The sequence below is a fragment of the Oxyura jamaicensis genome, chromosome 15 (assembly GCF_011077185.1).
Source record: "Oxyura jamaicensis isolate SHBP4307 breed ruddy duck chromosome 15, BPBGC_Ojam_1.0, whole genome shotgun sequence".
Taxonomy (NCBI): Eukaryota; Metazoa; Chordata; class Aves; order Anseriformes; family Anatidae; genus Oxyura; species Oxyura jamaicensis.
Window position 1 is genome coordinate 1,828,980 of NC_048907.1, and position 16,992 is coordinate 1,845,971.

Sequence of the window (16,992 nt, forward strand, 5' to 3'; positions counted from 1 at the left end):
CTCTGCATGGCCAGAGGTGCCGAATCCGAGCCCTGCCCCCTCTGCCCCATGGGAGAATGGCACGGAGAGGAGCCCCCTGCCCCTTCTTCCTGGGGAGGGAAGTGGGGGCTCTCAAATTAAAAATATAATGTAAAATAGAATAAAATAGAACAGAATAGGATAGATGGATAGGATAGGATAGGATAGGATAGGATAGGATAGGATAGGATAGGATAGGATAGGATAGGATAGAAGAGAAGAGAAGAGAAGAGAAGAGAAGAGAAGAGAAGAGAAGAGAAGAGAAGAGAAGAGAAGAGAAGAGAAGAGAAGAGAAGAGAAGAGAAGAGAAGAGAAGAGAAGAGAAGAGAAGAGAAGAGAATGAAATAGAATAGAATAGAATAGGATAGAATAGAATAAAATAAAATAAAATAAAATAAAATAAAATAAAATAAAATAAAATAAAATAAAATAAAATAACATAAAATAAAAGCAAAATCACACAGATCAACAGAAAACAGAGGACGGAGGAAGAGGAGAGGGGCAGGGAGCCGCGGGAGCAGAGCAGCCCCGCAGTGAGGGGGTGCTGGAGGCGGCGCGGTGCTCGCCCACCACCGTACCGCTCGGCGCAGTTGTCCTGGCAACGGAAGACTGTCATCTTCTTGTAGTCCAGGAAGGACACCCCGCGCAGCGTCCGCCGCCGCGTGCTGTCCACGTAGCAGCCGATGTATTTCGCTGGGGGGGGAGAGACGGGGGTCAGAGCCCACCGGGGCCGAGCCCGGAGCCGTTGGCTAATTATTTCTATTTTTATTATTTTTATTTATTTTTATTTTTATTATCTATTATCTTATTATTATTATTATTATTATTATCCATGCCTCTGATGAGGATGGGTTGCAGCGCCCCAGCAGCTCGGGGCAGGAGGGACACAGGGAAGAACCAGGAGGGTCCCCAGGAGGATGCGGATGGGGACGGGACAAGGGGATGCTGGAGAGGCACCGAGCACTGGGAGCTGGCCGCCCTTCCACTCTGCCCCTACCTAATTTTGTCCTAAATCGGGCTGCTGAGCTGAGCCCCTTGGTTTTTTTTTTTTGGTGGAGAAGCTCCCTTGTTGTGGGCACGGTGCCCCCTGCAAACACCACGAGCCACCCAGTGCAGGCGCTGAAAGCCGAGACACAACTGATACGGGTAAAAAAAAAAGGTGCTGTGGCTGTGCACCGAGGATTTCCTCTCTTTTTCCTGCAGAAACCCCCAAAGCGAAGCCTTTCCACCACCAGCATCCCCGGCCTCGCTCCTCTCCTCCGTGGTCCTCCTCCCGTCCTCCTGCTTCACACCCAGCAAAGCGGCTCCAAAATGAGACGAGTTTCATGGGGTGAGGAGTGGTAAAATAAAGGATGCCCTTAGCTCTGCCCCACCAGGCACACGGCGGGCACTGGGATGGAAAAATAAACCAACTTTTCTCTGCCCAGCAGCTCATTCCCAGCCCCGGACCCTGCTGCAGACGGGGTTTGCCCAGTGCCACCGCTCGGCAAAGCGAAGGCCGACGGACGCCTGCGCTGGGAGCAAACGGAGCTGCCGGCGGGCAGGGAACAGAGCTGAATAAATGGTTCCAGGGAAATCCGGTGTTTGACAAATGCACCCTTTTCTGATAACCTGAGAGCACACGGCCATGTCCTCGGCTGCAGTCCTTCCCCGTGCCGCTCCTCTGTGCCTTGGTGGGCTCGTGCTAGGGACGGGACGGCACCGCCAGCGCGTCCCCGTCCCCATGAGGCTTCCTCGTTAGGTGCCTTCGTTAGCACCCTGCTCTGATTTTCCGTGGGGCACATAAAATTGCAACGAGGCGGTGGTTGTGTGGGTGTTGAAAGGAGAAGGCACCGGATCCCAACGCCGAGCACCCACCCAGCCGTGCCGCCCCACCTGCACCTCTCCTTCCATCTCCGCACCTCCACCCCGGGCACCTCCCCACCGAAGCCCCCCGGGGGATAACGCTCCCCCCCTCCTGCTCACATTCTGCACCTGCTGGGGGGCTCTGCACCAACATTCCCTGCCCCACATCCCCCCCCCGTGTGCCGCAGAGCAGCTCCCCACCAGCCTGGTGGAGGAGGACGGAGAGCGCCGTGCCCGATAACTGCTGCCTCCAGGCAGCCATCCCTCCCTGCTCCCAATCACCCTCGGCTTAACTTGGCATTTCCGCGGCGCTGAGCAGGTTTTGGCCGCTCAGCTAATTTTGCCCGGGACAGATCTAAGCGGTGCGGCATCGCTCCAGCCATTGCCGCCGACTGATGTGCGTTACCTCCAAGATGTGTGCTGCCACTTAGTAGGAAGGCAACTGGAATAATTAGGGAGAGGCGAGGACGCTACGGGGACGAGGTCGATCTGCTCCCCTGGGACCCCGCGGGGTGTGCACAGACCCCGGCGGTCCCGGACACGTCCCCAGGGGACGCGTGAGCCCAAATCCAGCCCGCAGCACATGGAGCACACGGCCGGGGACAGGCACCGTGTCCCCGTCTGGAGGCAGCACCCCTGTGTGTCTGCCTCTCTGTCTTCTCTCCTCCCCTGCCCGTTTAGCCCCCGTGCCATTTAGCTCATTAAAGGCAGAACCCAGGCGTTTTCTCGGGGCCGTGCCGCAGGGCGACGCTTGAAACAAATACCTGCCCTTGATTTTCCAGCTGGCTGATCAAAGGCCTGCCGCAGCCGGCGCTGAGCCGTTCCCCAGCCCCTGTTTGCAGATGTTTTCCCCCGAACCACTCGCACGGCACCGGTACAGATGGTGGCTGCCGTTGGGAAAGCTCCGGCGATGGGCGAGGACCCACCCAGGTACACCGAGCCGAGCCCACAGCTCCTCGTCCTGCAGCCCAGTAGGTGTGAGCATGGCAAAGGGTGGGCAGTGATGGCAGTGGTCGCGGGGGAGCCTCGGGGCAGGATGAGGAGGTGAGGTGGGGGTTTGGGGACATCTGGAGCTGCCCAATTCCTCTGCTCCATCCCCCTCCGCAGCCGCCCCGACCCCCGTGGCCAGCGTGGGGCTGCTCGGAGAGAGGCTGGTGGTGAACGACGCGGTGTGTAAGGCCAGGGACGGGAGTGCTGTTGGGTTTTTTTATGGTGACTGAGGGTCCCTTCCTGCAGAGCAGCTGGTGAAGCCTCGCCAAGTGTCACTTCGCATCAACGGGGCAGAGCGGCCACACATGTCACGGAGACGTGCTCCCACGGCCCCTCCATGCACAATGGGATGGGAGCACCAGGGTGGAAATGTCATCCCCGGGGAACCCCTCCTTGTCTCATTTTAGCACCAGAAAGTGCCTTAAGTGAATATTCCTCCCCACTAAAAGCCCCAAGACCTGAACACTCACGGCAGCCTTGCCTGGCTCCCGTGTGGGCAGCCAGAAACTTGCAGGTGCCCGAGCAAACGGGACGCCGTGGGCAGCAGGACAGCAGGGACACTTGGAGCACCAGGGCATCCCAGGCACGTGCATCACAGCCACCAGTGCTCTCATGCTCTGCAGCACCCACGGCACCTCCCGTGGGGCTCAGGGCAGGACGCCAGCACCAGCAGGGCAGGGGAGAGCCCGGTGGCACCCGGGCACCTCTCCGGTAGTCACCGCTCCGTCCCTGCCGTCGCTCGGTGCTGCCCGCCACGGATAATCGCCCTAATTACCGAGGCAATCCATTACGCTGCTGTCACGGGTGCACCGTGCTGGAGCCGGCTGCGTTGCTGCTTCTCCCCAGCCCACGTTATTGCCGACAGCATCGCAGCAGCTCGGCTGAGGAGGCGAGTTACTGCTTCGCCGTGGGGGCACGGAGCTGACGGAGAGGGGGCTCGGGGGCTGCGTGCGCACCAGGGGCTGCTGCCTGCCAAACCCCTAGCACAGAGGCATGGGGAAGGGTTTGTCCTGAGTTTTGGTGGGCTTTGCAGGGTGCTCGCTCTGCCCCCCGTGGGTGCCAGCTGCAGGAGCATTGGGGCAGCGGCGGGGACAGCACCGGGTGCGTGGCGCAGGAGCCGGGCTGCCTTGGAAAAGCCCCCGCAGGCAGCTTAGGGCCACGCAGATTCTCGGTGAGCTCCGCACAGAGCCGCCTTCAGGATAAATAGATGACATTTTAAAAATCGATGCGAACTACTGCATTCGCTTATCCGTGTTCATTAATAATGCTCCCGCTCCCACCGCGGGCAGGGAGCTCCTGGCCCTGCCTGCACGTGGAGCCGGGCGCACGCAGCCCCAACACCTCCGGGCTCAGACCTCCCCTGGGGCCGGGGGGGCTGCCGCTGAGCTTCCAAAGAGCTTCCAATATATATTGCCACGAGCTTCCAATATATATTGCCATGAGTTTCCAATATATATTGGTAGCGTGCACTCAGAATCCATCTCACCAAGGGGAGGCACGCCTGAAATACCTCGGGGACCACGGTGGGCTTACCTCTGTCCTCGTCCTTCTCGCGGCCGCTCCTGCCCTTGAGCACGCGGCTCCGCGCCGCGCCGTAGTCGCCCGCTTTGCTCCTCTCGGCCGGCTCCTTGGCGGTGCTTTTGAACCAGGGCCCTCGCCGCCGGCCCCCCGCCACCCCCGGGAAGCCGCGGCTCAGCTGCATCACCCCCAGGTAGGGCAGCTCCTGGCCCTCGCCCGCCGCGGGGCCGCGGGGGCTGCCCGCCACCCGGGGCTCCCCCGTGAAGCCGGCGTGCAGGAAAAGCAGGCTGCCGGCCGCCAGGTAGAGGGCCAGCAGCGTGAAGAAGCGCACGGGTCTCCGCCGAAAAGACCGCTGGAATTTCACCAGGAATTTGGCCATGGCGTCTTCATCCCTCCCCGGGGCGGGAGCCGGGGAGCTGCTCTCCTTCGCTGCGGGATCCCAAAGGGGCACGCTGGGGGTGAGGGGGGGGGGGGGCTCCGCTTTATTCCCCTCCTGGCCGAGCCCCCCAGGCCGTGGCAGAGGGGGGGATCATGGGGTGTCGGGGCTGGGTTGGGAGCGATCAGTGGGTGCAGCCCTGCTCGGTGGCTCGGGGCAGCATCTCTAGGGGCAGAGGCGCTGTCGGCTCTCCAGGTGAGGAGTGAGAAGCCCCCGGGCGCGTCTCCGGCCCCGCGATGCCAGCTGGGGCCCTTTGCCTGGCGCAGCTCCGTTCATTTCGGTCCCAGGGCAAGAAAGCTCCACCTGCAAGCCAAAGAGAAAGCCTGTTGTTAGAGGAGGACCCCATGGAAAGCCACCTCCCCATCGCCGGGGCCGGATCCTGATACCAGAGCTGCCCAGGGGAGAGGCACGGCTCCAGCCACCCTCGCCTGCGGGGAAGCCGGGGGGGCACGAGGGAGCTGGCAGCACAGTGACATCGGCGACAGCCACCAGCAACCAGCAGTGCCGGGGGGATTCACAAAGGGGGTGCTACAGGAGAGCTGCAGGAAGGCTCAGGGCACGTGGGGTTGTGATTTTGCCCCCTTCCCAGGCCTGCACCAGCGATGCTGCAGCCTCTCCGGGGACGGGGGCACCCGTAGCATCCTCCCGCTGCGCCCACCCCAAGCCACGGTGCCATGGAGAGGCCAGGGGCGAGCCAAGCCTGGTGGCACCGTGGGGAATGTCACCACGGGAAATGTCACCACCGGCATTCCCGCGACCTGTGGCCACCATCCCACACCCGGGCCTTGCTGCCTGTCACTCGCTCGTCTTATTTTCGGAAAGGAGACAAAAACAAATGGGAAGACAAAGTGCCATTAGTTTAATGGCCTCTACGTTCCTGCCATCTGCCTCCAGTTGATTAAATAAAAAATATTGGCGGAACATATGGCATGAATTATACATAAATATTTTAATTTGGGCTCCCGGAGTAGTTATTCAATCACCTCTTGGGTGAGTTTTGTGCAGCCCCCCCAACAACCCTCTCTCTGGGGGGTGCCCCCGGGGGTCTCCACACACCAGCTCCTCCCTAGCCCCAGTAAGTAAAGGCTGAGTAAACTCGGAGTAGCAGCTGAGCAAGGAGATTACTTGGTATCGGGCTTCTGCATCAGCAGGCACCTTCAAGCTCTGCTGTCCCTGTCCCTGTCCCCATGTCCCCATGTCCCCATCCCCATTGCCGCCCACCTCCTCCAGCCCCAGCTCGATCACGGCAGGCGATGGCGAGGCAGCACCGCCCGGAGAGAAGGGGCTCCAGTCGCTCTCGTTAAGCCATCTGGAGCTCATCCTTCTCCATCCCGAGCCGCGGAGTCGCAGGTCAATTACCGCACATTTGCATATATTCCATTAATGCCTCCACTAATTGTCTGGAGGAGATAATGCGCTCCTCTCGCTGCTCCCTGGCTGGCCGGGCTTTACAAACAGCGAGCGCGGCCAGCGGAGCCACCGACGGGGCCGCATCCTGCCTCAGCAGGGACTTGGGACACGGATGGGGACCCGCAGCCCGTAACAAACCCGCTCATCCCGGGCTGGGGACAGGCAGCAGCACTACCACGAGTTATTTATCCCCCAGCCCTCGCCAGTTTATTTTCCGTAGCCCCCCCAGCCCCTGCTGCTCCGGGGTGCCAGGGGACGGAGCCAGCCTGGGGAGCAGCAGCAAGGGGGGGCTGGATCCTTGCCTACCTCCACCCTCGTGCTCCTGCCAGAGCTTGAAACCCTCGGGGACGTCTTGGGAGAGTGGATCCTGGCTTGGCAGCACCCTGTGCCCAGCTCCTGTCCTGCTGCAGGGATCCCCCCCGGTCCCAAGACTCCTTCTCCACGCGCAGCCGGTGCCTGGGGGGGAGGCACGGGGCCCCGCCGCGCTCTGCGGCTGCTCGTGACCGGGGTGGACGGAGCGCCGATAAATTATACATTGGGGCCTTATCTCCAAATTGCTCTGCAATTATTGAGCACCAAGGTTCAGTTGCCTTCAAGCACCACCTCACATCTGACCACTGCAAAACGCGCTCGAGTGCTCACGTGGCTCGCCCAGCCACCGGAGAACAATCAGCCCATTAAAAACAGCAAATTAACGAACACAAGAGTTCCATTAGGAGGAGCAGGCGATTGAACTATCCAATTTCATCACGTCGTTAGCATTTCTTATCAGCGGGACGGGGAAAGAATAGGGCTTTAAAATAGCGAGGGATGGGACAGGCTGGCAGGCAGGGCAGGGCGACGTGCCCGGTGGCACCAACGCACCCACGCGGCACGGTCCCACACGGGGAGCAGGACCCAGGGCACGGGTCCCTGGGGCTGGTGTCCCCCTGAAGCCCCCAGCTGGGTGGGGGAACCTCGTGGCTCCTCAGCACGGGGCCGTCGTGCCCTTCGGTGCCCCGGCAGGAGTGGGGGCAACGCGAGCTCCCCGGGGAAGCTGCCACCGGCTGCGCTCCCCGCGCGGCGCACGCTCGTCCCGCTCTGCAAACCAGGAGCAGAAAATGAGATGCGTTCGGCTGAATTTAAATAACACTGCTGGGAAAGAGGCTGAGCAGAATGGGGCTGGGAACAGCCGAGGTTCCTGCAGCCCTGCTGCAGCCACGCCGGTGGGTCACAGCACCCATGGGTGCGCCTTCCTGCGGCACCCGGCACCCAAAACTGCCTCTGCCGGGGGCGAGCTGGGCGCACCGAGCAGGAGGCTGCTTTCAAACCGAAGGAAACCTGATGAATTCGGCTGCTCCCTGCCTTAATCCCACTGAGAAATGTGCCTGCGCATGCCCCCGCGGGGAGGGGGGCGCAGGAAAGGTTTCCATGCGTGCACGGCGCAGCCACGGAGCGCTGCCATGGTCGGCAACCTGTAAGCACAGCGTGGGGCTTGGGGTCAGCCCAAGTGGGCTCTGCAGCCCCTTCTGTGGGCCGAGACCCCGAGATATGCAAAGGGAAAACAATCTGGGATGTATCGGCCTGATCTGTAAATCCAGAGCAGGATCTGGCCGCCTGCTGATAGATTTTTTTTTTTTTTTTTTGCAGGATTTCCAAACACGTCTGAAGGTTTGCAAATCTTCCTCCTGGCTGGGAATCGATGGAGGGTTCGAGCTGAAATTGGGCAGCTGACTGTCTCGCTCACGGGCAGGAAACGATTTCTATCTGCTCCGGAGCAGATTTACTGACCAGCTCAGCACTTGACCGAGGCGAGGGGAAAATTGTGCCCAGCTGGGCACGAAGCTCCGAGCTTGGGAGGCGACCCCTATTGCAGCTCCTCTCCTCCGCAGGGACGCCGTGCCCAGAACGGCGTGATTAACCTTTACAGGAGGCCTCGAGATCCCCGAAAACACTGCCGCGCTAATTGCACAGCCTCTTGGCTTGGGTTTCTTTTCACAGCACCCGAGTGGGTTCGGGGAAGGAGCATCCCAGTCCCAGCACCAGCACCACCCCCGCGCAGAGCTGCCAAGCCTCAGTTTTGCCATCATTGCCATGTTTTTCCCTCGCGAGGCCAGGACAGGAGCTCCGTGCCTCAATCGCCTGCAGCCGCCTCGCTGATCTGCACATTTTTCTTGCAGTTTTCCTGGATGCAGACAGGGCCGGGCTGGTGCTGGCCACGGCACCCAGCAGCATTTTGGTGATCTCCTCCATCTCGGCCACGTGAATCGCTGCTCCCAGCCCGTGCTCCTTCCCTCCCCCTCCTTTCAGTCCCCCAAAACCACACAAAAATAAGCCAGCCTCGCCCCTGGCACCCTTTCGACACTTAAGCCCCGTGAAAAAAAAAAAAAAAAAAAAGGTGATTTAACTTCATTCAAACGACACTGCATCTGGAAATTGGCTTAACCTAATGAGTTTTAATAAGCATTACGTGCCAGGTCTTTTATGCCCAGTCTGCAAAATCCAGTTACGGTTTTCAGCGAGCCTCGGTGAGCCAAGACACCCACCGGAGGGGACGAGCGCTCGGCAGCGGCCGCCTTCGCTGCTGCCTCTGCCCTCGTGAGACCGGCTGCATCCCGGGCAGCGAAGCATCCCCAGGGCCACCTCCACCCCTAGCCACGCTGCTCACCCCAGGGGATGGGATCTGGGGTAGGGGGGCCGGCCGCGGTGCAGTGCTGCAGTGGCAGAGCGGCCCCGAGCCATCGCGGCTGGATCCTGCAGACCCCAGGCTCATTGCTCCCCAGGGAGCTGCAGCGCTGGCGGTTTTCTTGCTTGTGCTTCATGATCAGGAAGGGATCCCGCAGCCAGACCTTTGTGCTGAGGTTTAGGGGCCATGGCGAGGTGACAACACCAGGTGACAAAGCCAGAGCCCCCAGGGAAAACCTCACACGGTGACCCAGGTGCTAGCAGCACCACCAGGACCACCCCTCGTGGGGCATAGCCTGAATCCCACCAAGCTCACGGCCACGTCCATGGGGTCACCGTGCAGGAAGGTGTCCCCCCAAAACACTCCCTGTGGGTGCTGCCAGAGGGCCCAGCGTGGCCGGTCCCTGGTTGATCCCCACCGACATCCCCTGGGGAGGGGAGACAAACCCGATTTGCCCGCGAAGCCCCCGCTCTGCTCCTCCAGGTCCCTGCAGCGGGGCCTTTGCTCAGCCCTCGGTAATCTGGGATTATTCACATCACTGGGGCAATTAAGAAACCCAGCTCCTCGAGCAGCAGACAATGCCTTCTGCAGCCTGCTCGAATTAATACAGCGAGGAAGATTAGCTCTCGCAGCCCTCGTTTCAAAGCCTCCGCTCCCGAGGGGTTGAGTTATTTCTTTTTTCTGCACACCCATCACCCTCGCATCCTGCTGCACGGGGGCTGGAGGCACAGTTTGGGAAGAAATCTGCGTTTTCCCTGAACGCTGCAGGCTCCGGGAGCCCGGCAGAGGGGCTGGGGCTGGGAGGGGGTGGCAGGTCTGGGGACGGTGACTTGTCCCCATGGGATGAAGGCACTGCACAGCTGCTGGCTCCCACCGCTGCTGCAGACCCCACAGGTTTCAGCTCGCTGTAGGAACCCCCTGATGGCAGAGCCACCATCTCTGCAGCCCAGAGCGCCGGAGGAGAACATCAAGGACAGGAACGGGAAGAAAAATCCCTCCTGCCGCTCCGCAACGCACCAGCAGCACAGCCCGGCACGGCAAAGCAGCGAGGCAGGAGGGAATAGGTCTAAAAATCAAGCCAACACCAACGTGCGGTGCCAAAATGTTGCGTTACATCTGGGGCTGCCTTCGTTCGGCTGCACTTGGCCAAATTACGCCACGCTCTCTGCTCCTGTGCACGTACCCGGCAGCTCCCACTACACCGAGTTACTCCAGGGCTTCAGTTCCTGGCCCCCTAGGTCCCCCCAAAATGCCCAGGACCATGATGGAGAGAGCCAGCCCCTGCTCTCCCCTGCTCCCCATCCTGCCTGGGCCACGGTTAGTGTCTCTGCCAAGGGTGGACTCTGCTAAGGATGAGGTTTTTGTCTCTGGGACAAGAAAGATGCTTTTTGGTGCTGGACACGAAAAGGCCAGCCCTGCGCCTCCAGCAGCAGGGCTAACCCAGCACACCCTGCCCCAGCAGCTCACGGCATGGCAGGGTGCGAATGGGGGGGTCCAGGGGGGCACCCCAGGGCCGGACCCCATTACTGGAGCATGCTCCCCAGCTCCAAATTGCTGAGAAACTTTATTTAATTCTGCTTTTTTTGGGAGGCAGGGACGGGCAACCGTAACCCTCAGCTCAAGGTAACCTTCACGCGCTTTCCAGTTGCCTCCTGCTTTTCCATGCACGCGCGTTATTATTATGTTTTTTTCTAACTTTATATTAAAATATTCCAATAAGTTGCCAGTGCGGGTGCCGGAGGAAGAAAACGAATAGGGGAGGCTGGCTGGAAAGGATCACCAGCTGCCAGTTTCCCCTGCCGAGGACGCTTCTGCACAAAGTCTGGGGAGGAGGAGAGGGTCTCCCCGCTTGCCCCCTGTGTCTCGGGGGGGCAGGAGCCCCTTGCACCAGGAGCAGGACACAGACCAAACCCCCCCTGCCCAGGGGAGATACATCCCCAGCTCCTGCAGAGCGCCTGGAGCCTTTGGGGACCCCCCCGAGCCCCCCACAACTTCCCGCACCCGCAGCGTGCATCTCCCCGGGGACCCCAGGAGGTCGCTGCGGGGGGCTTCCCACCAGCACTGGGGAGGGGGGGACCACAGCGCCCCCCCTCCCCGAGTTCATTTGTTGCGCTTTATGCTTTTTTGTCGATTTTTTTGTTGTTGTTAGGGGGGGTTAACCCCTTCCTCCCAGCCCCGCAGCGCAAAATCCCGACCCCAAACCCCGAACCCCCCAAACCCCCGACACCCCAAAATCCCGACCCCAAATCCCGGACCCCCCAAACCCCCGACCCTCCAAACCTCCCCCCCTCGATTCTCGCCCCCCTCTCCCCCCCCCCAAAGCCGCAGCCTTCCCCTACCTGCTCGCGGCGGCCTCCCCGCCCGCTGCCGCCCCCGCTCCATGCGCTCGCCGCCCCCGGGGCCGGGGAGGGGGCGCCGGGCACCGGCTGCGGCTCGCCCCCCCCGGGGCCAAGCCATGCCCAGCGCTCGGGGCCGGGATGGAGGATGCGGGAGGGATGCGGGAGGGATGCGGGATGCGGCCCGGCGGCAGCCGCCGCTCTCTGCCCGCAGCCGCTCCCCGCCGCCGGGATTTAACGGAGCTGCCCGGTTCCGCCGGGGCCCTGCCGCTTAACTCCTTCCCCGCCGCTCCCGGACCCCCCCTGCGGCTCCCGGAGGAGCGGAGGGTGGGGGGTGGCATTGAGGGGGGTGGATGCGGGAGACCCCGGCCGGGGGCGCCCCCCCCCCTCCCCCGGGTGGTGGCGAGGCTCCGAGCGCAGCGCGGAGCATCCCCGGTCCCCCCCCCGCCGGTGCGCTCCCGGCCCCTGCTGGGGTCAGTCACGGCTTGGGGAGGGGAGGGGTGGGGGGGAGATATTTAATCTTTTACTGGGGGCCAGAGCAATTAAAAATAAATAAATGAATAAAAGGATTAAATGATAAAATGGGAAAGTTCCCCTGAGCAGGAAGAATTCCGGGCATCAGATACCAGGGGGGATTTTTGCCCCCACTTCTCTCGGCAACTTCCAGCCGTGCCGGTGCAGGGGAGGTTTTGGGGTGCAGGGGAGTTTTTGGGGTGCAGGGGAGTTTCTGGGGTGTAGGCAGCTGGAAGCCCCGGGGGCTGCCTCCAGCCCCTGCTGCTCCAACCCCCCCCAGCCACCCCTCGGAGCCAGGACGCGACGAAACCAGGATCCGGAGCACATACCTGTGCCTCAGCACCGCTCGGGCAGGGACCCTTGGCGACATGGCCCCTTCTTCTGCAAAGTGCCTTTGTCTCAGGCGAGGGCGCGGGGGGGATTTATCCTGCTGGTGGACCCCACGCGAGGGGCTCGGGGCGCACAGGGCACCCCACGAGGTCTCCGAGCCGGCGGTGAGGAGGCCTCGAGCTCCAGGCGAGCGGCAGCGGGGAGAGGGCCGGATCCTGGCAACGTCCCCCCGCAGAGGGAAACTGCAGCCTCAGCTCCGTCCTTGCTGGCTGCGGGAGCATCCATGTGCGAGGGAGCATCCGAAGCTGCCCCAGGCAGGCGCAGGCAGGGACGGCGGCGGCGTTTCCATAGGAAACCAGCCCGGCGAGCGCTGCCTCGGCTTCCACGCAGCGGGCTGCGGAGCTGCGCGCACTATTTTTATCTCCCCAGCGCCGGGTTGCGCGCTCTGCCCTTGCAAACACCCCGCCAGCGCTGCCTCCCTCCCTGCGGCCAAGGCTGGAGGCTCAGCGGGGAGCTGTCCCCCCAGCCCCACGGGGCCAGCACCGCGCTCTGGCGTGGCGTAACGCCCGGGCTGCCATCCCACAGCTCCCGTCTTCAATTCCAGGTCTCCTGCTGGGATGCACGGTGCGCGCCCTGCACGGGCATCACCGCAGAAGGAAGTTGCTGCCTGCCCAGAGCTCGCTGCTCTTCCAGCTCGGGGACAGCTTGGGGGTGCAGGTCAAGGGAAGTGGCTGAGAAGTGCAAATTTGTGGGGTTCTGCAGCACGCGCAGGGCGGCCCAACGTGAATTTGGTCAGCCCCGGCAGGCGAGGCGAGCGCAGCCGTGTTGGCGGGGGTGTGGGGAACTCAGAGGCAGCGGTTTAAAATAACACTCGCAAAAAATAGCTCTCAAAGACTTTCGTTTTTATTTTTATTTTTTTCTGGGCCCGTACCGAGAGCCACCGGGGATGCTGGGCTGGGGAGGCCAGGCTCAAACGTGGAGATTCCCAGAGGATGTAAACGAAGTGACTCCAGATATAAACGAAGTGACTCCAGATATAAATGAAGTGACTCCAGATATAAACCAAGTGATTCCAGATATAAATGAAGTGACTCCAGATCACGCTCTGGGTCTCCGAGCTGCTCCTGGTGAGGCTTGGCCCTGTTCCACAGGTGCTTAAGGGCATTTCCCTGACCTTGCCCTGAAGTGTCCCCAAGTGCCAATGTCACCAAATGCCCCTTGACGTAGGGCTTGCAGCCAAAAGGGACCGCTGAGGTCTCTACAAACAGCCTTATCAAGGGGAGCTGAGCCTGCGGCTTCCATTGCGTGAGCGCAGGGACAGGGGGGCACCCAACCAGGCCACCAGGGTCCCCGCTCAGCTGGGGACACGGCAGCGGGGTGTCCCCTCCCCAGCCACGGCCACGGGCTGCGGCGCTGACCGGTGGCCCTGCTCAGAAGCTCTCGGGGGGGCTCCTTGGTGGGGAAAAAAAGAGGATGTGGTGCATTATAATAGCGAAAAAGGGCTGCGTAAAATCTCATTTTGAGGATTATGAAGTGCCAGCACACAAAAAAAAAAGCCGTAAACAGGATGTCTGAGAAGATCTTAAGCGTAAAGGTCAGAATCTACAATTTAAATGGCTCGCTCGCTGCCTTCTTGCACTGTGTCTCTAATGAGCCGGGATATAGAAAAACAAGTTTGGTTCTGGAGCCACCACGTTCAGGCCTTTTGTGTTTCGAAACGTCAGCGTTTTGAGCAGCAAGCGCTTCCCCGGTGGCACAGCAGAAGCGCGGTGGGGCTGGGGATGCCCAAACCCAAGGCTGCTGGGGCTGGAGAGGGGCAGGGGGGGCTCTGCCTTCATCCCGAGGAGGAGTCCGGAGCCTGCAGCAATGCCCTAAGGGGGTCACGGAGGTGGTGGCGACCCGTTTGAGTCACCCGCTCCTTACATCCCTGCTAAGGACGAGTGCACCGGGGAGCAGGACATGTCCCCGAAAGCACTGCTGTCCCCAAGGTGTCCCTGCCGGACGCCGGGGGGAGCGGGGCCGCGTTATCGGGGCGTTATGTTGAAAAGTCAACATCCAGCAAACCTCGAGCTGCCGGTGCCTGTCCCCGCTGCGGCCAACCTGAGCGAGGGGGGGCGCAGAAAAAAAAAACAGAGCCTGGAAAAAACCAGGCGCCGCGAGCTAATGAGCTTCTGCTGGCGGTGCAGATGCCCGTCCTCCTCTTCTTCTCCATTTCCATTTTGCATCATTACGACTTTGGCAGGAGCAAGATGAAGGAGCTGAACTTGGGGGGGGGGGGGGGGGGGGGGGCATGGCAAAATTTTGGGGGGAAATATGGGGTTCTGCTAGAGGTGGGCACGAGCTGAGCACCCCCAGCACCGCATCCTGCAGCTGAGGCTCCCCAGGGACCGGCCCCAGCACCAGCATCTCCCGGCCCCCTGGGAAGCAGCCCCCTGGGACCCACGAGCATCTCTCCCGGAGACTGCATCTTCCAGGAGCTGTCCCCAGGGGCTCGCACCTCTCGTGCCCTGCTTTTTCTTAATTAACTCATCCGGATGCCAGCGATGGGGATGCGAGTCTCCTGGGAGCAACGGGATCTCCTGTCCTTCGCAGCGTGGCAGCTGCCTGCGAGCTCAAGAAGTGCCCCGTGGCCACCAACCGGGGGGAGAATCTGGGGAAGAAGAAGGAGAAAAAAGGAAGAGGGATGTTGTGAGGGTGAGACAGCCTTCCATGGAGGAACACGGCGTGGCCACGGTGGATGCGGCCTCCCATATGTTGGCATTGTTTTTGTGATTATTTGGAGTGGAGGGGAATAAAAAAAAATAATTAAGAAAGAGGCAGCCATGGGGATTAGAGCTGGAAGCAAGACAATTAAGAGATTGAAGGGCAAAGGAGTGCAGAGAAGGCAGAGCGAGGGGCTGGCTCCCCTTTCAGCCATCCTGCCTTAGGGAAAAGGGAAGAAGAAAAGATTTTGATAAGCTCCTTAAAAAATTCATGAGGTTTCCATTCCTCGGTTTATTTATTTGCTCCCCAGGATAAACTCCTGAAACACAACATCTCATTTGCCAGGGGGTCCCGGGGGAGCAGGGCATAAATCAGCCTGCCCTATGAATGCACCACAAGGAGCTGCTGCTCCGCCAGGGTGGGCCAGCAGGAGGGGACAGCTGGGGAGGAGGGGACAGCTCGGGACACCAGGGGACACCAGGGGACACCAGGGGATGGATGGGGTCAAGGGGATGGATGGGGTCGTGCCAGAGGGTGGGCAGCAGCTCCACATCTGCAACCGCTTCATATCTGCCTGGATCTGGCCGTGCCCTGGGACCCGGGGTGTTTCAGGATCAGTAGGGCTGCCTCCAGCCCTGCAGTGATTTTGGGCCCAGAGTTTAAAGGTTTGGGGCTGCTGCGGGTGAAAATCCTCCTGGGGCGTCCTGAGGCCCCGTGAGCATCACAGGGACCTCGAGAGCAGCCTCTGCCCTTCTCCTTGCTGCAACCCACCGCAGCAGGTCTGCCCGATGAACTTCAGAACAAGATTAATTCCACGTTTCTTCCGCTCATTGCAGGGTCTGGGTTTGTATTTAATGCCCTGAGCGCCGCGGGCATGAGTGGTGCACGGGGGCTCCCAGCCAGCGTTTTCTCCATGGCGAGGCAATAAATCAGGGCGCTGCATGTCCCGGGCACAGGCTCAAACCCCCGTGGGACAGTGACGGGTGGGGGAAGGTCCCCATGGGGGGACGTTTGTGGTGCTGGCCCCTGCCCCACGGCAGCACCCAGCCCGGCTCGGGCACAGGGCAGCTCCATGGGCAGTAGCTCATGGATAGGGTGGGTGCACAGCGGGGCTGGGAGGCTGCCCAGGCTGCTGGTGTCCCTTTTGTTCATCCCAAAGCAGTGAGGCTCAGCTGGAGGCCGTGGGTGCTCCCGGGCATCACCGTGGGCACAACCTGGTCCTGCCCCGCTGCACCAGAGCATCCCTGACCCGCACGGGGTCCCACGTCCTTGCCCCATCCCTTCCTCCGTGGCTGGAAAGAGCAGGGAACAGATCCCGGTGCTTGAACGCAGGAGCAGAGCTGGAGGTTAAATTGCTAAATGTGGCTTTGCTGTGGGATTTTGGTGCCTTTGTTCAGTGCTGGCTGCTGCGTAAGTGGCTGGGCTGAGCCGGGCGCCGCGGCACCAAAGCTCCTTGCCCCTTTGTGCGTCGGGCTGTGCCTTCCCTGGGGGGCAAAACTTCCCCTCCTGGCTCCTTGCAAAATAAGTAAGTCTGTCCCGTGCTGTCCGGGGCCATTCCCCTTACCTCAAAGGCAGGCACATCACCATTATTATTATTATTATTATTATTATTATTAGGCACTTGGCTGGGAGCTGTGGCCCTGAAGCAGCGCTCGACGAGGGCTGCCCTCCTCCGAATGACGCCAGGGAGACTTCTGCAGCTAATTCCTGCTAATGTTAATGCGCTGAAGGGAGAATAAAGTCCATAAAGTCTGGGTCTGCTTGCTCCTGTCTTAAAGGAATGACTGCTTCAGCCATTCCCTGGTGTGAGAATGGCCGGCGGTACGTTGCAAATTAACCGCCAGGAAAATTCCACTTGGTAAAAACACGAAGGAGAGGCTTTTCAGCAGGAATTGCAAAAGCAGCTCCTGGATGACGGCGGCGTCAGCCCCGAGCTTCCCTCCTGACAGAGCCACGAGCTGTCCTGTTCCCAAAGCAGTGACGTCCCAGGGCTATCAGTGTGAGTCCTGGTCCTGGTCCTGGTGCTGGTCCTGGTCCTATTCCTGGTTCTGGTTCTGGTTCTGGTCCTGGTCCTATTCCTGGTTCTCATTCTGGCTCTGGTTCTGGTCCTGATCCTGGTCCTGGTGCTGGTCCCGGTCCCAGTCCCATTCCGGGTCCTGGTTCTGATCCTGATCCTGGTCGTGGTCCTGGTCCCGGTCCCAGTCCTGTTCCTGATCCTGGTCCTGGTC

General features: G+C 60.9%; 1 protein-coding gene and 1 long non-coding RNA gene across 4 annotated transcripts in view; one reads left to right on the top strand and one right to left on the bottom strand.

Annotated features, from left to right (window-relative positions):
* The window catches only part of WSCD2 (WSC domain containing 2), an 18,951-nt gene extending 6,372 nt beyond the window's left edge, over positions 1-12,579 (bottom strand). Inside the window, exons 1-3 of one of the 3 annotated variants that reach the window (XM_035340669.1) lie at positions 12,061-12,579; positions 4,387-5,110; positions 597-711 (exon numbers count right to left, since the gene is read on the bottom strand). In XM_035340669.1, coding sequence (XP_035196560.1) covers positions 597-711; positions 4,387-4,750 — 479 coding nt within the window. In that variant the 5' untranslated portion in view covers positions 4,751-5,110; positions 12,061-12,579. Of the gene's footprint in view, positions 1-596; positions 712-4,386; positions 5,111-6,523; positions 7,169-11,221; positions 11,390-12,060 lie in introns of those variants that run through there. The other 2 variants (XM_035340670.1, XM_035340671.1) reach the window with 2 other exon arrangements.
* A 621-nt stretch (positions 12,580-13,200) lies between these two features.
* The window catches only part of LOC118174900, a 15,391-nt gene continuing 11,599 nt past the window's right edge, over positions 13,201-16,992 (top strand). The window contains exons 1-2 of the long non-coding RNA XR_004754799.1: positions 13,201-13,212; positions 15,742-15,747. This is a non-coding gene — a long non-coding RNA (uncharacterized LOC118174900). The remainder of the gene's footprint in view (positions 13,213-15,741; positions 15,748-16,992) is intronic.